The 20,960-nt window shown below is 52.4% G+C and overlaps 7 protein-coding genes across 7 annotated transcripts; 3 read left to right on the forward strand and 4 right to left on the reverse strand.

Annotated features, from left to right (window-relative positions):
* Positions 1–847: 847 nt before the first annotated feature.
* INS49_003227 (uncharacterized protein) lies at positions 848–1,526 on the reverse strand (the record flags this gene model as incomplete). Its single annotated transcript, XM_043164022.1, has 2 exons — positions 848–1,260; positions 1,412–1,526. 2 exons carry the CDS (start codon positions 1,524–1,526, stop codon positions 848–850), a joined length of 528 nt encoding a protein of 175 aa, XP_043032528.1.
* Positions 1,527–2,264: 738 nt separating this feature from the next.
* On the reverse strand, positions 2,265–3,899 carry INS49_003228 (uncharacterized protein; the record flags this gene model as incomplete). The annotated part of the gene is made up of 2 exons (XM_043164023.1): positions 2,265–3,615; positions 3,688–3,899. 2 exons carry the CDS (start codon positions 3,897–3,899, stop codon positions 2,265–2,267), a joined length of 1,563 nt encoding a protein of 520 aa, XP_043032529.1.
* A 1,481-nt stretch (positions 3,900–5,380) lies between these two features.
* On the reverse strand, positions 5,381–6,454 carry INS49_003229 (uncharacterized protein; the record flags this gene model as incomplete). Its single annotated transcript, XM_043164024.1, has 1 exon — positions 5,381–6,454. The coding sequence occupies one exon, from the start codon at positions 6,452–6,454 to the stop codon at positions 5,381–5,383; it is 1,074 nt and encodes a 357-aa protein (XP_043032530.1).
* A 1,864-nt stretch (positions 6,455–8,318) lies between these two features.
* On the reverse strand, positions 8,319–10,190 carry INS49_003230 (uncharacterized protein; the record flags this gene model as incomplete). Its single annotated transcript, XM_043164025.1, has 5 exons — positions 8,319–8,797; positions 8,864–9,047; positions 9,125–9,300; positions 9,356–9,629; positions 9,696–10,190. 5 exons carry the CDS (start codon positions 10,188–10,190, stop codon positions 8,319–8,321), a joined length of 1,608 nt encoding a protein of 535 aa, XP_043032531.1.
* A 2,604-nt stretch (positions 10,191–12,794) lies between these two features.
* Positions 12,795–14,156, forward strand: INS49_003231 (uncharacterized protein; the record flags this gene model as incomplete). Its single annotated transcript, XM_043164026.1, has 3 exons — positions 12,795–13,135; positions 13,191–13,676; positions 13,739–14,156. The coding sequence occupies 3 exons, from the start codon at positions 12,795–12,797 to the stop codon at positions 14,154–14,156; spliced, it is 1,245 nt and encodes a 414-aa protein (XP_043032532.1).
* A 451-nt stretch (positions 14,157–14,607) lies between these two features.
* Positions 14,608–15,702, forward strand: INS49_003232 (uncharacterized protein; the record flags this gene model as incomplete). The annotated part of the gene is made up of 3 exons (XM_043164027.1): positions 14,608–14,636; positions 14,738–14,790; positions 14,867–15,702. 3 exons carry the CDS (start codon positions 14,608–14,610, stop codon positions 15,700–15,702), a joined length of 918 nt encoding a protein of 305 aa, XP_043032533.1.
* Positions 15,703–17,974: 2,272 nt separating this feature from the next.
* Positions 17,975–20,613, forward strand: INS49_003233 (uncharacterized protein; the record flags this gene model as incomplete). Its single annotated transcript, XM_043164028.1, has 8 exons — positions 17,975–18,326; positions 18,382–18,416; positions 18,477–18,733; positions 18,798–19,440; positions 19,540–19,694; positions 19,751–20,013; positions 20,069–20,214; positions 20,287–20,613. The coding sequence occupies 8 exons, from the start codon at positions 17,975–17,977 to the stop codon at positions 20,611–20,613; spliced, it is 2,178 nt and encodes a 725-aa protein (XP_043032534.1).
* Between the last annotated feature and the right edge of the window lie 347 nt (positions 20,614–20,960).

A 20,960-nucleotide genomic window follows, 5' to 3' on the forward strand; every position in this document is an offset into this window, starting at 1 on the left:
GCCAGGAAAGCTTGTCGGCCTGGGCGAATTTACACTGCAGATATATATGCAACGACACGTTCTCAGATCGTCGAAGATAGCAGCAGCATCGTGTGCTGGCGGAGCAATGCCCGTCCAAGATACATCCTGCGAATGACGTCGTTTGCTGCGGCTGAGCAACCGTCCTTTGTTCCATGATGAGTAGGGCTGACTCGAGATTCCACCGTCGGCAATGCACGCCAAAACCGCATTCTCATCCAAGCAGGGCCGAGCCTCAGGCCGTCTCGAGCCGCCTCAACAGCCTCCACATATTTACGGCCAGATCTGCCAGATCTGCAGGCTCGCCAGCAGGCTGACGTTGTCTCTGCCTTACCGAGCTGCCGAGGCAGGTTTGTTTCGGTCAGGTGCAACATGTTCGCGTCTTTAGTGCGATCCTTCGCTTGCAGCAATCGCCTATTAGTGTGAGCCTGTCACCCTGTCTCGAACATGCTGTGGCTTGGGGGCTAAGGAGGAGGCAGTGTTTTGGGCTTGACTTTGCCCTGTTCACAGCCATTTGCCACCGAGACCTTCGTCCCCAGCCCAAATGGACGGGGAAAGTTTAGTTCCTCAAGGACACCCATCAATCATGTTATCCAATTACAAATGCGATACCACAATTGGAATACTGATAAAGTCATCATGTAATTATCGTACACGTGACTAAACGCTGAAATGCCTACGTTTCCGTACCCAATCTGGACGTCGACGGCTCCACCTCATCCTCCTCACAGCCACGCTCAGATCGAAACTTCCATCGACCTGGCTTAGACGTCTGGAGCATCAAAGAACGCCCGTAGAACTTTCCAGAAACCTGCCTCCATCACTGGCATCAGTAGTCCCAGGAGTCCTCGAAAGGCGGGGCCGTCGGTCGACCGCCGGGACCGATCCGGCGCTTGGCCTCGCGACCACGCTCTTCTTCATGGTCAGCGCCGTCCGCCTTCCTCTTGGAGCCGCGGAGAGGCTGGTCCAACTTCGACACATTTGTATCAGTGTACGGATTTTGGGTGTCCCGCTGGCGAGTCCCGTCTTTTCTCCTGCCAAAGGCCGCCCGCTTCGACGCTGTCAGCGCATTATCCAGCCTGGAAGCTAGCGAGTCTGATTTGTCCTGCAATTTGGCCCGTTTGCGCGGCTTGGATGGCGAGACCTCGAGTGCGTCGGCAACTTTACGTGTAGAGGACGTGGTCGCCGTGGGTTTACCACGAGTGGGTACGGGTCGCTCGACGAGATGGGAGCCATCTCCGGCTGGGCGTGAGGATTTAGACGGGTGCTAAAGGATTGCGACGAAGATGTCAGCTGTGACCTTGAGAGATAAACGATGGGAGTGGAGTGGGGAGAGGAAGTTCCGCAGCGTGGCTTACAGAGTCTGGTAGATGGAATTCGGGGTATATATGACCACCTTGGGCATCCTGCTTGGCTATCATGGCCTGGATTTGTTGGTCGACCTCTTCGTTGTCAGGGTCGAACGGGTCTGTGAGCCTCGCCCGGACTCTGTTCCAGTTTCGCGTCATGGCTTGTCTTGATAACAAAGCTCAGTGTTGTCTCGGCGTAGGCCGCTGGGGGGCCAAGGAGAATGAGGATGATTGAACAGATGGTGACAATGGGCATGGTTTGATATTCACCAAAACAAAATAAAACTAGCCAAGCAAGCCAAATAGTCCCACCGTCCGTCTAGTACTTGGACTAGCTGGTTGGAGTGGGATTTCACGGGCTCTAGCAGAATGGTCGTAGATGCTGAAGAGGTCGGATGACCTGAACCAAGCAGGACAGTCGATGGCCAAGTGATTTCAAGTGCTGCTTGTGCAATATGACATGTTCCGAAAATGCATCGATGCTCTGGTGGATGATGGAGGCCGTGTACAGAGACGGGTAGGCGTGTCAATCCCACTCGTTAATCCAATGGTGCTGATGCGTGGCAAAGACAGTGGGCTGTTGACTGTTGCTAAGGCAGCTGCTATGGGCATAGGCCTGGGCCTGATAAGTCAAGTGCAACCCGGAGAGGGCGACATGGTGGCCATGTTCTGCCCCCACCAGGAAGGTGGGAGGGATGTTGACAATGTTGGTGTCAAGGTTGGGAGGGCATCCGATGTGTCCAAGCCGTCGCGTTTCCAATGCACAATCTCTCCCAGTCCATGTACAAGCCAAAGCAGCAGCCCAAATAACAAGGCACCAGGTCAGCCAAAAGTGAGCCTCAGCCCCTGGCCTGTCAATCTCAGGGCTCGATGTTGTCGACAAACATCGCCCTCTGCTCAAGGGAAATTGTCCGCGTCCAGGTTGAAGCGCGTCAGGCGCTCCTCCAGGTCTCTTACCAGCTCCTCGTCGTGGCCGCTGTACCGCACCAGGTCCCGCAGCGCCCTGGTTGTCCTCGGGCTGTACGGCCCATGCTTCTCCTGCATCAGCTCGAAGGCCTCCCTGAAGAAGCTCTTGCCCTTGTCGGCGTCGCCGCCGTCGCACTCGCACATGCCGTTGATGCGCAGCGCCTGGTACGTCAGCTCGACGCACCGCTCCTCGCTCTCCCGCATCAGCGTCGGCTCGTTGTCCATGATGTCCTGCCGGACCTGGTCCAGCCTCCGCAGCGCCTCGGGGAACTTGTCCTGCCGCCGTAGGCACATGATCAGGTGAAGCTCCAGGTGCAGCCGCTGCTCCACCGGCACGATTTCCGGGTCACATGAGCCGACCACGTACCGCAGGAACGCCTCCCGCTCGTCGTTGAGGCGCAGCGAGTCGAGGATGTCCGCGTACGTCGCCGTCAGCCGCACGAACGAGTCAATCTTGAACGGGTACAGGTATCCCCGGAACTGGTGCCACGCCGCCTCCGCCGCCAGCTTGCAGATGTTGCGGCTCGTCTCGACGTCGGCGAGCTTCAGGTCCCTGCATATCAATGTGATGGGGTGGCTCGGCCCCAACACCACCTTGCTGAGGTCGTGCAGGTACGACACCAGCATGTGCATGATGTCCGGCTTCTTGAACCAGATGCACAGGGACATGATCTGCATGAGCACGACTATGAACTGCGGGTCCCGGTCGAGGAGGCACGGCCTGATCAAGTCGAATGCCCCGTCCAGCGACTTGAACGCGACCCGGTCGAGCCCGGAGATGAGGCTGAGGTTGGCCAGTGTCTCTTCAAAGGCCATGTGGCATCGATGCACCGGCCCCTCGAGCTTGATGTCGACAATCACACCGTCCGTCTTGGCGGTCTCGAACGTGCCAAGCACGTATCCCCTGCTGTGCAGCAGGATGCTCTCGGGGATCCGGATGTTGTCGGGCAGGCTGACCTGCGGCGACAAAGGCGAGGTGAACTGGGCAAAGTCCCAGGGCGAAAACGGGCCGGACGCCAGTGTGTCCCAGCCGGGACTCGGACTTGCGCTGCCCCGGGTCTTGGTGTCGTTCTTCAGGGCTCGCCGGGCGACGGTGGCCCTCCTCTGCATGGCCTGCTGCAGCCTGTCGGCTCGGATGAGACGGTCGCCCACCTTGTAGAACTCGGGCGCTGATGCATCGCCGCCTACGCTGTCGTCCTTCCTCACGATGGTGGTGATGTCGCTGGCCCTGACGTTCTTGGAAATACGCCACTTTGTCAGGCGGTCCTTGTACATCTTTGCCCTGCGGTGTGCGATTAGCATCATTGAAGCCTCGCGTCGGCGGATTTGGGTTGGCAGGGATGGCTGCACTCACGTCGCCCTGAACCCGTACGTCTTGTCCATGAAGGCGATGAGCTCCTTGAGCTTCATGTTCTCGTCCCGGTAGTGCTGGGTGATGATGGGCCGGAACTTGATCCAATCGTCAGGCGTTGCCCATGTGCCGACCGGCTGCTGTGACGCCGGCGTCAGGCTGGACACCGGGCTCGCTGGTGGTGTGGCCATCTTCATGCCCGTGGCTGTCTCCATCTCAGGGTTGGTCCTTATTTCTGGGGTTTGTCCAGAGTTCCTGGACAGAAGACGTGAACGGGTTGTGGGACAGATTCCCTAGCGATGCTGTCCCCAGGCAGGTTCGTTTGAAGGGCAAGTGCGGAGTGGTATCTCGAGGCTGCACGGCACTGTGGCCTTCATTTTCTTCTCATCTTCACAGACGGTGATTGAATGGTGAGGTGCCGGTGAGACAAAGGACGCAGGAGTCCTGGAGTCACCGTTGGGAATCCGGAAGAACGTCTGCGTCTAGGTCAGCTTAGACGCTAGAATACCACCTGGCGCTTCTGGGTTTAATGAGCGCGAGTACGCTAGCCAGGGTGGGGAGCATCCGAATTGGGATTCCAGGCTGCAAGGACCAAAGACCATGCACTCTATCGATCCGAACCACCTACGGAGTACACAGGTGGCCCAAGACGAGACTTTTGGATCGTTACGAGGAAGCGGAATGTGACATATGTGCACAAGGAAAGGGGACTTTTGCATCTCATAAGCCGGCACAGATGAGACATGTTTTGTCCTCCCTGGGTAACCTGCCAGCCTGCGATGCTCTCAGTCTGGGAAACGCGGGAGTCTGGACTGGGACCCGTCCTGCCTGCTGTGTCACGGCCCGCAAGGAACATCTCTGGGCTGGCAAATGGACGTGGCCTGCCCCTCCCCCTCCCCTTCTCCTACCAAGCTTTCGGGATCGAGGCAGGCTAAGCTGCGAACCGGGGGAATCGCCCCCCCCTAGCCCCCCCCCACGCCCACGCCCCGTCCCACTTTCTGGAGCGCTAAACCATGTGTTAGGGCGCAGGGTCAGGGCGAGAATCCTCCCAGCTCGGGTCGGCCAACCGCAGGCGGTCGTGCATGACCGCGCAGCATAAGCACACATCCTTCCTCGGCGCACGCGTCGCAGCTTTTGGTGGTGAGGCTTCCGTATTCCATCGGGGTGAGAGCATCCTCTGGGAAAGCTTGTGCATTCACGCGTGCGCGCACTCGCTCATCCGTGAGGATTCGATTACATGCTGAAACTCGGTAGACATTCATCGGAATCCAGTGTGTGGACTCTTGCTGAGGCAAATCCCCTCTTCATCCTGTTGTCCTGCACGTGGGGATGTAGATGTTACTGGTGCATATGAAAGCCACGAATCCCGGATTTAGAACATTCGTAGGTTCGACTAAGGGTGTGATCCTGCGAAGCACAAAAAGGATCAGGACTATGGGTCTGTGGGGGTTGGTGCAACTATTGCAAGCCGAGCATCAAGTCCGCCAGCTGTCTCGTCACGCCTAGGACACATGTCGCCGAAGCGGTAGCGCCGGTCCAGTCAGCCGGTCAGACGCAGCTTATTTACCCCAGAGGATGCAGGTAGGAAGCATCGTGAGCCCTCAGCCGCCCAGCCCGGCGTGTGCACGGGACCCCGGATGAACTACACTCATGACAGCTAGGCCATGCCACGGTCGTCCAGCCTGGCCAAGGACGCTCACAAATCAGCCTTGGCGGGCTCGCCGGCCCAGACCCTCCGGATCAACTCCCTCACCGGCGCCCTCTCGATTTCACGCGGGTTCCAGTACGGGTTACTAACTGCGATGTCAGCCGCCCTGTCGACATCCTCCTCCTTGAGCCCAAAGTCCCTGAGGCCCCTCTTCACCTTGAGCTTCTCGAGCAGGAGATTCAGCCCCTGGATTGCGTCGCCATTGCTGCCCGGCAACGCCTCGGCCAGCTTCGCCATCGCCTCTGGCACGCGGGGCGCATTGTACGCCAGCGCGTGAGGCAGCACGGCGGTGTGGGTCTCGGCGTGTGGCAGGCCGAAGCTGCCCCCGAGCGTGTGGCACAGCTTGTGGTGCAGCGACATGCCCACGCTGCCGAGGCACGTCCCGCACAGCCAGGCGCCGTAGAGGGCTCTCGACCTCGCCTCCGGGTCGGAGGGGTTGGCGACGATGGCGGGCAGGGAGGAGGCGAGCGCCTTGGTGCCCTCGGCGGCAAGCAGGTTGACGATGGGGTTGGTGTTGCGGGCGTAGAGGGCCTCGACGGCATGGGCAATGGCGTTGACGCCGCTGACGGCGCTCATGCCTACGGGCAGCGTCATGGTCAGGTCGACATCGTATATGACGGTGCCCGGCAGGATCTTGGGGTCGGAGCGGGTCGTCTTGGCGCCGTCGGCCGTCTCGCCCAGGATGGGCGTCATCTCGCTGCCCGCATACGTCGTCGGGATGCAGATGTGCGGCAGCCCCGTGCGGATGCTGATGGCCTTGCCCAGGCCGATCGTCGACCCGCCTCCGATGGAGACCACGCAGTCGGCCTCGACGGACCGGGCGTGCCCCAGCGCCTCCTCGGTCACGGCCGTGGGCGTGTGCATGGTGGCCCTGCTGAAGACACCGGCGACGTTCCCGCCCAGCACGGCCTTCAGGTCCTCACCCTGGCCGACCTGCTCCGGGGTGGTGAGCAGCAGTGGCCGCGAGAGCTTCTGGCGCTCCAGCTCGGCTGGGAGCTTCTTGATGGTGCCGCGGCCAAAGATGACCCGGCCCGGGTTGGCGTTGTACTCGAAGTCTGCCATGGCGGAGGGGTTCTGGCTGAGAGTTTGCTACGGGCAGCACCTATGAGGTGGATAGTGCGGCAGGTGTGTAGTACAGACTGTTGAAAAGGTATCTGGGTAATATCCCGGCCAGTGAGATGTTATGGACCCCGTGTGTTGTCGTGTGGTGTCGTGTCGTGAACGGAGCATCAGTATATTGCGGCAGGTATCATCGTCAGCACCAGCATTGTCACGGCGGTATGCGTTTGGGTCAACGGCGGAGTGTATCATGCCTTTCGCTCAACCTCCATCATTAGTGCTATGAATGAGCCTCCGTCCCCACCTCACCTGCGCAGCTTGGCACGGGGGTTCCCCAGGTCGCCAGAGATGCCCATCCATCCGGCGCGGCACTTCCTCAGGGCAAGCCTTGGTCGGCTGGTCGGCTCATCCAGTCCCGCCTCTCCAAATTCCGCGGGATTAACCATGCCCCGCGTGGAACGTTCCCGCGGCGAGAGGGGCTGGAGAGAGCCCGGAGCCGAACCCAAACCCTGTGTATACGAACTAACATGGGGGATGGGGGCTCCTTAGTGTTGGTGGTCAGCCTGTTGCTTCCTCTCTGCTTGTCATTCTTCCAAGGTTCTTTCGGCCACTTTTGAGAATTCCTGTCCATGAAAATGACTCGCTATCCCGCCATCCCGGCATCCGCTCTTCCCCTTCTCCGGAGGCGGCATGTACTGTATTTTGAAAAGTGTCAAGCTCGCGGAGCTGTCAGGGTTCGCAGCTCAGCGGTCGGAAATACGGGAATACAGCTACGGTTTGAGAGTGCCCAGGGGCCCTGTGTGTACACTCATTTGCATTACACACCGCCAAAACCACGCCAGTGACGCCGCCATATTGTTATATACCTCATTTATGTGCGTATAAAATTAACTTTATTAACTTAATATTAATTTAATAAAGCTTAATATTAATAAATAAAGGGCATTCCCAGCTATTTAATGCTTTTTTTATATTAAATTTAAAATTTTAATTATGTTATAATTTACGTTATAAATTTTATTTAAAATAATTACGTAAAGGTGGTTGGATTAAGGTTTTAAATAAGAGTATATAAATAATATAAATATTTAATGTAAATAAAGTATTTTTTTTTAAAAAAATATTAAAAATACTTTCCTTATATTTTTTAAGAAATAATAAATATTAATTAAAATTATATTTTTAATGCATGTTATAATTTAATTAAACTTTTAATATTAATTATAATTTAATTAAATCTTTAAAAATTAATGTAAAAAAAGCGTTAAATAGCTGGGAATGCCCTTTATATCTTTACGTTGGGTTAAATTAAATTAAAGCAGTATTTGTTGAGAAATACTTAATATGCTGCTAAAATGATTGTGTCCATATAAATTAGGTATGCAGCAATGTGGCGGTGTGGAATGCAAATGAGTGTAGACCACATCTCGGGTGTGGTTTTGCCCCGTTCCCGCTCGACGTTGGAATCCCGCAGGACTGCCACCCTTCAACCAAAATTTACAAAATTTCCTTGTACTCAGTTGACCCCATCTTCTGGATTCTCTCGATCAAAAGCCGTTTCCCGTCTGTTTTGTTTGAAATAATGATATCAAACAAGTTCAGGCAGCCCTCGGACGAGGATAGCACATGCGGTCCTTCGGACCTAGAATCCGAGGCCGAAGGATGGGGATGCAGGCGATAACATGCCTGGCGCCGAATTCGAACAGATGATGGTATTGGGCATGAAATGAGTACAGTTTGTTCAGCGGGTGCAGATACCAGTTCTTTTAGGTGGCACTCTAATGAGAAGCAGCATACGACTTCTACTAGAATGAGACATGTTGATGTACAGAGGCACAATCAGCAACACAGCCCTCTTGAATTATTGCTACCAAATTCGATCATGCCCTATAGTCTGTGATATCCACTCAATATCGATATCGTCGATCGAGTTCGCTAGATCCATGAGATCAGTAGTCGTCAATGGCTCCCCAGGGTCAATCTCGAGATTTGAACATGAGGGATCAAAGTCTGGCGGCCGAGAGACAAATATCGTCGAGTCCGTCAGCGGACCTTCCAGGGGCGACTGCTGCCGAGAACCAGACTGCTGGGGCGACGAGTGACCAGGCTGCCATGCACCCTGTGACACTGTATTCAGCTCCTCTAGCATCTTCCTCAGATGGTCCAATTCGCCCTTGCGCAAAACAGCGACTTGATTCCCGCTTGTGATCAAGTCATCAAAGACGGAATAAGAGGCCATGATCCACCTGGATGCATTGTCGATCAGGCTGTGGTCCAGTGCTATTGCCACAAGAACATTGATCGTCGCTGCAGAAAGTTGGTCCAGGCTGAAAGGCAAGAATGGATCTAGCTTTGAGGTTAGCCGGTGATGATGAATTCCATGGGACCAAAAGAGATGACGGTATAACAGACCGATCAAAGACTGGCCCAGCAGTGACTCCAAGATTGTCAATATCTGGATCGAAGAGTCAAGGCACGTCTGAATAAAGTTCCGAGACGTCCTGGAGCTATTCAGCTTTGACTGGCAATCTTCTCGAGATTCCAAGCGAAGCTTCAAGAAGCAGAATAGTAATGGCCGGGTGGCAAGGATGATACACTGTGGAGATGACGCCAAGTCAGCACATGTCATATGAAGCCATATGATGCTGCAACAACCAGAAACCAAAGACTGACCCGGTGGTACTCCAGGTGCAGGTATGCAGAAGTTTTGGAGATCCCATCAGTCTTTTGTTCCAGACACAGTGGGAACCACTGCTGTAGTTCCTCGTGCGCACAGGCGATATCTGCCAGGGCGCCCTTGATGCCGCTTTGGAAACCGCTGTTGAGCCGGCCGCCGACCCCATACACATCTGCACGGGCTTTAGTAGACGTTCGACCGAAGGGGAGTAAGTTGCTCTGACATACTGCGGTTGATATCAGCAATCAGCTGAGACAACTTGAGCTGCATCTTGAGTGCCGAGATCCTTGTGACCGAACCAGAGAATGCCGGCAATTGGCAGTAAACATCCTGAATCTCGATGGACTGTGGCAGTCCTGCCACTGCTGTCATCTCACGATCCAGAATGAATACTGTCCACCAGGCCCTGCGTATCCGTTCCACCGACGCAATGCCGAAACGGTCTGCTCTGATGTTTGTGTGTAGGCCATAGTTTAAAGCAAGCCGCATTGCTTGACCCATCTGTAAATATGACATGTCAGTTCTGTGCTCGGAAGATATCTGGACCAAACAACTAGTCCGTCTTACAAAGTTGTGTGCCACGATTCGATAGTCTAGACAACATAGGTATAAAGCGATACATGTCAGGACCTCGACGGAATGCACGGGATATCTCCACAGCATAATCATGTTGGGCAACATCTGAAGTGCCTGTATGAAATACTCAACCCCAGGAGGATCCTTTCCATTCTTGTTGACTGTGAAACCCTTGCCAAATGCTAGAATTACCATGAAGTGTACCAACCACACCTTGTCGGTTGCGTTCCGATCCGACGGGTTCTCGTAGAAGGCATACAGAGCCGGCATGAACGTGTCTTCATCAAAGACATGAAACAGCTGGGCGCAATGAAACTTCACAGCGTTGATGAGATATATAGCGTGATCGATTGTCGGGACAGTCGCAGAAAGCGGATCAGCACATGTGGGTGCCCCGTCCCACTGAAGATCGTACGCATTGCCCAAACCTTCAACGTTCCGGTTCATGTCCGGAAGGCGGTTTCTGAACACACGCTCGTACACCATGCTGAGGATCTTTTGCGTGAACGTCCAATTTGATGTCGATCCTAGGTAAAAGGTCATACCATTATTTGCTGTCATGAATGTGGAGCAATCAGTGGCCAGAAAGTTAGTCAAAGCCGGTTCTTCGCTCGTCCCGCGCGTTGAACACCCGTCGGCATCGCGCATTCCGTTGGATTGCTGATTACGCTGCAAGGCTTCATCTTCTCCATGGTTGGAAGAAGAGGAACGTTGAAAGTCGTCAGGTTGCCGTTGCATCACTGTCGTCTCTTGCCGGGAAGGGACGTCATGCTGGCGGGATGCCTTCTTCTGGAGCTCGTGTATATAGCTGGCAGGAGTAAGTTAACCCGTCACAAGGCCCGCATAGACTTCCCGTGTCCCTTGGGGCTCCACATACCCTTGAGTGACTACGACCTTCCGATGCCTCTCGTTGAAATGACATGCCAGGTTGCGCTTGGTACATGCATCGCAAGGCAGGCACCCGCTGCACCTAATCTTTTGCTTGCGGCATCGTTCGCATCTGAGCACAATGTCAGCACGGGCCAGCGCGATTGACAAAGACTCAAGTGGGATAAGCCAAGGTGGACGACTTACGCGTTAGGTGAGCGCCTTAGAAGCCTCGATGCACTTGAATTCGCGGCTCTGTTCATGATGTTGATGTGTTCAAGGGATACTGTCGACGGATCGGAGCACCTTGCCGGGGCACGTCGTGGAGCTCAACGGTCCCCGACCATCGGCACAGACAAGCTGCCAGCACCGCGATCAGAGACGTGGGGCAGTCCAAGCTCACGATTTGCACTGTCTGATCCGTAGCCGTGTCAAGGGAGTGGATGAGACAGGAAGCCAGCTCGGCAATCGTTGGAGATAGGGTCCCGTCGTCGCAATCTCGTTTCGCCTCGTGATGTGTCTGCCGGTGACTGGTCTGCTCAGTGTCTCCCCGCAAACTCTCGGATCGGGTTCGGATCGGAAGCGCTTCCGGTGGTGCATATGCGCCAGTCCACCTGACAGCGAGTAAGCCTCCACCACAGATACAGCAGCACGAAAACACTTGATTGGACCAGCAGAAAGGCTACAATCAGCCTCGTCCTTACCAACGAACTGATACCAGGGCGGTTATCAATGCATACCCTGGTGGGCCTTTTGATCGTGGCCAAGTAACGACACTGGCACAACTGGCACCGCTGTCATCGTGTGGTGCTCCGGTCGGCCCAGAACGACGAATTACCGTGATGAAATCATTATTACCTAGCTGCCTTAGGGGTACCCCTCCACCCAGGAGGGAATGTTCCGAAACCGTCTTACGCCCTTTGCCACCATGGCTTCGGCCTAGTGTCACCAACTCGTTCTGACGTGTGGGGAAGAGCTAAAAATGGCAGGTAGACCTATGTCTCTCTTTTTTTGCACAGACTCGAGTATCTAATCGCAGACACAGGATGGCTCTGGGAAACGACAGCACCGACTCGGTCTAGACCAGTCTGGGCAAAAGCAAAATTGCAGCGAGGAGAGTGATAAGCGTTGGAACTTAGACGCGCAGTCAATGCTATCCTTGACTCGCCATATCTGCTATCGTTGTAAGGAGACTGGCCGGAACTCAGTTGACGAATCAACATCCACAGCTCCTTGGCTGGTCATCATAGATGGTATCTCCAACAAGCGGCTCTATCAGGTGCAATAGGCCTAGCTCACATTGGAACAATGGCAAACGAGGCTAGGGCATTATCTAGTTTGGCCTAGGGATACAAATATTACGGGTATGCTGATATCCAACACTCATCTACATCTGATCTCGATTTACCCCGTTTTCGCAGCCAAAGACCAGCCACCCGTTGCCACGATGCATTCGAATTTGACCATGTCAGCGTTCGTGCCTGCATTCAATGAGTTCTCAATCGGCGAAGCATAAGGTCATCTTGCATGGGTTGCTGCACACGAGACCACAACGGTTTCCGCACAGCAGAGACGTGCGCCGTAGCTCGCCACATTGAAGCTACGGCCACGGCTCGGCTGCGCTCGTGGCGATGATTTGGGCCCAACTCGATCGAATTGCTGTCGTACAAAGGACTTGGAGGTTGACCGGGCTGGATTTAATTGGCAATCGTCAGTTTCATGTTGTCAGAGACACCGATATCGGGTATGCTTCAGTAACCACTTCCACCAGTCGTGGACGAGCCGATGCAAGAATGAGTCAAGGAATACGAACCACGCGCCCACGAGCGTAGCACCAACCGAAAAGCAAGCTCAGGTGACCAGCTCAGCAGTCATGCCGTGGGCAAGATAGGCTCCGCCCACGATGTCTACGGAGTATACAGTATCAGTTATAAGCCAACTTGGTCTAGCGGCCGATATACACCATCGGATCGGATGGTCATCCGATGGCACCCTATAGGCCTGCCGCATTGTCTGTAGAATCCGACCCACGAGCATGAGAGGACACGGCTGGCTATATAACAAGATGCGAAGCAAACATGGGAGCCAGGAGAAAGCCATTGCGCATTGACGTCCTTATTCTGATACTTGACTCTGTTCGTGCATCAGCCTGCCGTTTTATCCTCTCTTCTCATACGCGTGTTACAACATCTTTCAGCGAATTTATTCATCATGGCCTCGTCAATGCTGCATTATTTTGGTTTCGGAGCAAACACCAAGCCCGCCGATGGTCCGGCAGTCAAGAAAGAGCCGGTCCGCGCGCTGCCAGCTTCATGGTACAGCGACGAGAACTTCTACAATCTCGAGCGACGAGCCATCTTCTCCCGGAGATGGTTGTTCATGACACACCAATCCCGCCTCAAGGGACCGGGAGACTGGCTTCGCTACAATGTTGCTGGCTATGACCTGATCATCATCCGTGACCGTCAAGACAACATCAACGCATTCCACAACGTGTGCCGTCACCGCGCGTATCCCGTCGTTGAGAAGGAAGGACAGGGAACAGCCATGATTTTGGCCTGCAGGTATGACAACAGGCTGTGAATTCATATTTCAAACATGCTGACGCACCTTTGGCAGATACCATGGCTGGTCCTATGGGTTGAATGGCAAGCTGGCCAAAGCTACCGGATTCAAGGACATGGACAAGGCGGAGAAGGAGCAGAACGGTCTATTCAAGATTCACACCAAGATTGATACCAATGGATTCATTTGGATAAATATGGATTCAAACCAAGAGCCGGAGGTGCCCTGGGAAGAGCATTTCGATGGCGTCGACATCCAGGAGAGATACAAGACGATGAACTTCGATGACTACGAGCTGGACCACACATACGAGCTGGAGGGCGACTTCAACTGGAAGGCGCTGCAGGACAACTTCAACGAGTGCTATCACTGTCCGACCACCCATGCCGATATTCCCACATTCCTCAACCTCGACTCCTTCGACAGCGACCTCAAGGACGGCCACATCCAGCACCACTGCGAGTACACCCCGGATCAGCTCGAAAGGGGGCTCAACGCCTTGAGCACCTATTATTTCCCTAATACTTCAATGACTATCTCGTAAGTCTCCAACCCTCGATCATGCCAGATTCACATTTCTGACGATGAGGCCTGCTGGACAGACCGCACTTCATGATGATCCAGAAGTTCCTACCTAATGGAGCGAAGAAGTCATCCATGCATTACGAGGTTTTCCGCAACAAGCATTCCTCCCAGGAGGACTTCGACGTCATCAGCAAGACATATGCCAAGGTGATGTCCGAGGACAAGGTGCTGTGCCACAACGCGCAAAAGAACATCAACAGCGGGGTCTACGTCACGGGCCAGCTGCACCCGAAGCACGAGAAAGCCCCGATCTTCATCCAGGGGCTTATCCGTGAGGCAGTCAGTGAGCACTTCAAACGCGAGAGGATGGAGGGACAGGAGATATGGCCGGCGAGACAGCAGCTGCCAGAGAATGCGACAGTGGCCATGGAGGATGTCGAGATCTGTCAGGGGATTGCGTGCGGAGTGCAGAATGAAGAGCTTCTGGCTTGGTGACGGAGTTGATGCTGCGGAGGGGGGTTGGGTTTCTGTATGTCTATAGGTGCACATCCAGTCTAGAATGGATGCGGGTCTGAGGAGATGACAGGTGACATGTACAGTATGTCAGTCAGCACGAATGAATCACGAATCAATCATTAGAGACCTCCATGCCGGGTTAGGGGTGAAAGGTGAAAGATATGGAGGGAGACGCCCGCGGGCCACCGTCGAGCACCGAACGAGTCAGGAGCTAAGCGAACGCGACTGCCTGGGCAGCCCGTGGATTCCATGAACGTGCTAGACTAGGTACCTAGGTACTTACTTAGCTGGCTAGTGGAACTCCCGCCCTCGCGTTGTCGAGTCGTCATAAGAAAGATGGATTGGGATTCTCATGTAGTCTACCTTCTTGGGTCCACGAGCTGGAGTTCATGTTATTTCACTTCTTCCTTTTTCAATTCTTCGTGCCGCCATGAGTCAAAAAACGGTCCTCATAACGGGGTGAGTTATGTCGCAGTGTTGCATCGAGTCCGATAAACTCGCGTCACGGGTGTCTCGCACGACCCAACCTTGGACTTTGCCCTGACACGTCTCCTCCACAGCTGCACACCCGGAGGCATTGGCCACGAACTGTGCGAGGCGTTCCGTGCTCGAGGTACGTCAACGGCCAACCGACTCACGCAGAGGTTGTTGAAGAGAGGATCTAACGGCAGCGGCGGCAACACCCGCAGGCCTGCATGTCGTCGCGACGGCCCGCAACCCTTCGGTCCTGGCAGAACTGGCCGACAAACCCGGATTCACGTGCCTGCCGCTCGACGTCACCAGCCAAGGAAGCATAGATGAGTGCAGGGACGAGGTGGCCAGGCTGACCGGAGGCAAGCTCGACATGCTCGTCAACAATGCTGGCAGGACGCACACGGTGCCGGCGACGGACCTCGACATGGACGACGTCCGGTCCACGTTCGAGGCCAATGTCTTCGGGGTCATGGCCATGGTCAAGGCCTTTGCCCGCCTGCTCATCCCGGCCAAGGGCCTCGTCATCAACCTGTCCTCGGTCTCCTCCATCGCGCCGTACCCCTTCGGCTCCGCCTACTGCGCAACCAAGGGCGCCGTCAACAGCTACTCGCGCACCCTGCGCCAGGAGCTGCGGCCCTTCGGCGTCAGGGTCATGGTCGCCCTGCCCGGCACCGTCAACACCAACATCACCGCCCAGGCCGACCGGCAGCTGCCGCCCGACAGCCTGTACACGCCCATCGAGGACGTCTACAAGTGGCGCCTGACCTTCAGCAAGCGGAACCCGGGCTCCATCCCGCCCGCCAGCTATGCGAGAAAGCTGGCGGCAGACGCGCTCAAGCCCGAGGCGCCCGTGGTCCTCCGCGGCCTGCTCGGCAACCTCGGGCTCTGCAGGCCGGACTGGCACTACTACGGCGGAATGGCCAGGACGTCGTGGTGGGGCTCGTGCATCGGGGAGTGGCTGATGGATACCATAGTCTACCGCATGTTCAAGCTGCCATTGCTCGAGGTGTTGTTGAAGCGGCAGGAGGCTGGGGCCAAGAAGCTGAAGTAGATGGGTTGTAGATGATGCTTGAGGGCTGGGCTTGCGCCACCGCAAAGGACAGTAGCCCTGCTGCCAAGAGGAGGCTCTGCGTTTTGAAATCCTGGAGCCGTGCAGGCCAAGGTCGACAACATTCTTGTCTGGTCGTTCCTCATCGTTTCGGGTTGCCTTGCCAAGAGCTGTAAATTGTGAAGAAACAAAGTCACCGTAGCACAATACGTCTGCTCAGATAGAGAAAGATCGCCTAGGTTGTTATTTCCTAACAGAAGGGATAGTCTGGCACTGTTTATCCCTGGCCCTTGGGCCCGAAGCAAAGTGGGTGGGGTGCCGTCCGCCCCATCCACTGCTTGAATATGACAATCATGCCTTGGTACTACCTCCTGCACACTCTCAATCAGGCAATCTACATGCCGAATACCTTTGTACCTAAAACACGTTTCTCCGGGGAGATCGAACCACCCAGCTTTACAACCATTGAATCGATCAACTTACAATTGATGCAGGACACTCACGTAACGTCCCCTCACTCCTTCTGCCGCACACCTGATCTGCCGCACCACTTTTCTAGTGCAAACACACCTTAAAATACCCACTTTTCAACCCCCAGTATTAATTCCAAATTAAATATCAAAAATATAAAACAATACGCTTTATATATTTAATAATATATAGTTTTATGTAAAAATATTAATTTAAATTATATTATAATATAATAAGTTTAAAATAATTTTAAAATATTAAAATAAGCTATATATTAAGATTTCTTAATAATTTATATAATAATATTAATATTTAATATATATAATTAATTAAAGTTTTTCCTTTTTAAAAATTATAAATAAAAAAATATTTATAATAAAAAATTTAAAAAAGTATTTTTTTAAAATATTTTTTTTACTTATAAGATTTTATTTAAAATTTTATTTATATAAATATTTATTAATAAAATATTTACCTATTTATTATTAATTATATATATATATATATAATATTAAAGTTATAAGTATATTATTATTTTAAACTTTTAATATTAAATTTAATTTAATATAAATTTAATACATTTTTATTTTAAGTAAATAAATTATATATATTATTATTTAAAATTATTAATAATTTATTAAGAATTCTTAATATTTTTAAAAGATTATATTTAAAAATTTATAATTAAATTATTATATAATATATTCTTATAAAATAATTTTTAATATATAATATTTATAATATTAAATTAAGTATTAAAGTTTAATTATTTTTAGAATTTAAATACATTTAGTTTAAGTTGTTTAAAAATAGGGCTTTACTATGTGAAATGGTGCGGCAGATCGGGGGTGCGGCAGAAGGGGTGAGGGGACGTTACGTACCACTCAAATCCCAGAAGAAACGACAGTCTGTCCGCCCAAGACCTCTTTTCCTCTATTGGAAACTGTGATAACGGTCGAGATGTCATGATTGGGTCTCGTGACTGCACCAAGCGCCTGAAAATACCCTAGCAGTGAGTGGAATATCGTTTGTGGTACCCTAACATCAGCTACTTCTTTATCTGGGAATAAGAAGTAAGCAGCGGTCCAGACTTTTCGTCTCCTCAGCCATTTTGCAACGGGACAAGGAACGCAACTCGTATCACCGCACACTCCTTGCAATCAACAGCGAATAAGCCGGGTCCCGATCCACAAATACTAGGTTATATGTATTATTTCACAGTGAGACAGTCTCAGCCATCGGAGCTTCCCCAATCTAATAACACATATTTGCTTCGTATGCCGAATTCTCTCGCGGGAAAAGATCTGGAGTTCAAATGGATCGACTCGGATTTTACCGTAGCTGAGGCTCACAGTCTCTGGATGACCTGGTTGGACCTACAGCACGGCTGAACAGCCACGCCCCACCAACGCTAGGATAACACATGAAGCTAGATAATGGATTGTGTCACACTGCCATCGATGGGAATCTTCATCATGATTCCGCATGATGCAATGGCGACCGTTTTGCTTTCGCTCGGAACAAAAATTCTCGTGTTTCCACAATATCGTGCAAAGAACCAAACCGGTACCCCTGCCAGGGACTATTGGAACTAACAAACTGACCGATTTGCTTTTCTCGGTGGGTTCTACATGCCTTGACTTGATTCATCGTCATTTGTGGCTTTGTGTCGCGGGAGCGAGTAATAGTGCTTCAGCTCATTATTCCAAATTGCGGTTAAGGCCTCCGCAGTTTTCCCTCATAAAACAGCGCGGAAGCCTCAGGTTTTCTGCATCAAATTTATGGTCAACATGAGACCATCGCCATGGCAGGCTCGGATCCCTCGAAACCGGGCACAACGCCCTTTATCCGCCACTCCATTGCCCTCCCACGGTCTGCCTACGAGGGAAATGAGTACTTTTGTCGGTTTGAACCGCGCATCCATCGCGACGCCCATCTAGCTGATGCGGGCTCATGGCAATGCCAGGTGGACTTCCTCGGTTCCAGCGCAGCTGCACGTGCTGATTCAGCGCGCAACAAGAACCACACGAGTTACGCCGTGGGCTGCATCAACCCAGTCGTTGGTAACTTCACCGCCTTGTGTGCTTGTGAGGCCATACCCAGTCGCCTTGCGCTCACAACGTACATGGTTGAGTATGCTTACATTCACGACGATGGTGAGAGCTCTTTCACTACCCGCTTGGCCTGTGCTTTCCTAGCTAACACAACCAGTCATCGAGTACGCTGAGAACAAGAAGGAATCTCAGGTCAGTAATATTAAACAGCTGTGTTTATGGAGTTGACTTCATATCTGACATTTATTGTAGCTCGTGGAAGCGAACAAGGAGCTCATCGAAGGTCTTAGCTTGGGCGAAGAAGCTGGCGCTGGCACCAAGGACCACGTGAGAAGACGACAGTTGCAGGCTAAGATGGCTGTGGAACTTATGGACGTGGACAAGAACCAAGCGAAAGAATGTCTTCGTTTGTGGAAGGAAATGTCGGAGATCTTCGTCGAGATTCGAGATATGAAATTTACCAGGTTGGACGACTACCTGAGTTTCCGCGTGGTTGATGCCGGATGCCCGTGAGCCATTGATCGTCTTACTACTGTTTGCATCGCAAGATTTACCGCTGATGATACCTTCCAGATGGACTATGAGTCTTCTGTGTTTCTCCATGGACTTCACCTTAAATGAGGACGAAGTGGAGAAAACCTCGGCTATCACTTCATCAGCGTACGGTGCTTGGGTCCTGGTCAATGACTACTTTTCGTGGGAGAAGGAATGGCAAAACCATCAAGCCAATGGTGGTGTTGGCATTATAGCCAATGCTATCTTTCTGTTCATGAGATGGTACTCTGTCGACGCCACGGAAGGAAAAGGATTGCTACGCAAGGAGATTTTGGCTCGTGAGGAGAAGTATTGCAAGGAGAAAGAAAAATTCCTCGCCAGCGGTCATGCCACAGACAAGACAAGCCAGTGGTTGAAACTGCTTGACCATGTTACCGCAGGCAATTTCGCCTGGAGTATGACAACTGCCCGTTACAGACTTGGCGGTGAAGATGCCTATCCAGCTCTACGAGCCGCACATGGGGAAAGTCCTGAATCCGGGATTGTAGACAGCCTCAGCCAACCAATCTCGCTGAACGCGGCTAACATGGCGAAGGAAATGGACCTCGTCTTGAAAGAGCGCAAGTACATGGATATGACTACATCCGAAGACAACGCGGTGGACTCTCCCCCAATATTGGTCGACACTCAGTTGATTCAATCGAACACAGAAGCAGAGCTTGTACGTTCTCGGACTACCCAACCGCGAATGTTGGCTCAATACGAGGCGGTTAGTATAACATCTCTATCGGAATGCTTCTAAATACTAATGATAGCCCAGATAGTCCTACAACCCCAGCATTATCTAGAGTCCATGCCATCGAAAGGGGTGAGGAACTCTGTGATAGATGGTCTCGAGATGTGGTACCAGGTTCCCGAGAGGTCACTCGCTATCATTCGCGAGATTGTGAATCTGCTTCACAGCTCCTCCCTGATGTTGGAATCATCTTCTAGTCGAGGACTCGGATAGGACCTACTGACCTGCATACTAGGTTGGACGATATCGAAGACAACTCGCCGTTAAGGAGAGGGCTCCCTGCGACGCACACTGTCTTTGGGATCAATCAGACCATCAACTCGGCCAACCTGCTCGTGTTCAAAGCGCTAAGGGCTGCTGAGTCACTCTCTCCTACTGCGGTACACATCTTCACAGAAAGGATCATCGAAGGTCATATTGGCCAAGGAATGGATCTATACTGGACTTATCACACGCAAATACCCACCGAGGAAGAGTACTTTGTGATGGTGGACGGAAGTGAGTAATCGTGTTCCTTGGTAGCTCTCCTGACCATGCTAAGGTTGTGAGCTAGAAACCGGGGCCCTTTTCATGCTCTTGGCCGAGTTGATGCGTTCAGAGGCTTCAAAGCATAAAGACCTCGACACCAGCCTTCTCATGAAGCTGTTCGGTCGTTTCTTTCAGGCCCGAGACGACTACCAGAATCTCGAGTCAGCTCTGGTACGTCATTGCAAAGTTCGAGTTCCATAGACGTCTGTCCTCTCGTTACTAATCATGTTTTGGCGAACCTAGTACACCGAGAAGAAAGGGTTTGCTGAAGACATCAGCGAGGGAAAGCTTTCCCTGCCCCTCATCCACGCACTTCGTTCAAAGACACAGCACCGTGGCCGCTTGATGAGCATTCTTCAGCGGCGGAAAGCAGGCGTTGAACTTTCAGTTGATATACGTCAGCTCGCCTTGAACGATATCAGAGCCACCGGTGGACTGGAGTACGCCAAGAATACGGCCAAGGATTTGCAGGAAGCTGTTAGTGAGACGTTGTCCCAGTACGAAGACAGGGTAGGAGCGAAGAATTGGATCTTGAGGCTGGTACAGAAGAGGTTGGAGATTGAGGCGTGAGTTTGGAAGGTTTTGACGGCTTTGCGAGTTGTGGTGAAGGTAGGTAGAATGGTTCCGGTCAGATAATGGTACACTGCACAGTTTCCTTGCCGTTCCCAGTCCTTGCACGAGCCGTTGTTGGCTGTGGCCAAGAGTAGCGTTCTGCAATTTTGATCGTGGGAGTCGTGCGGGCGAAGGTCGAAGCGTCTTTGTCTGGCCATCCTCCCGCGGTGCCTTGCTAGGATCAGTAAGTCTAGTGGCTTACATTTGGACCACCCCCTGATTTGGACCACTCCACACCCGCGTACGCGTTAAGTCCACCCCCTTGCATATAACGCGATATCTTTACGATAAATTTTTTTCTTCTC

This window comes from Diaporthe citri, assembly GCF_014595645.1.
Source record: "Diaporthe citri strain NFHF-8-4 chromosome Unknown scaffold_1, whole genome shotgun sequence".
NCBI lineage: Eukaryota > Fungi > Ascomycota > Sordariomycetes > Diaporthales > Diaporthaceae > Diaporthe > Diaporthe citri.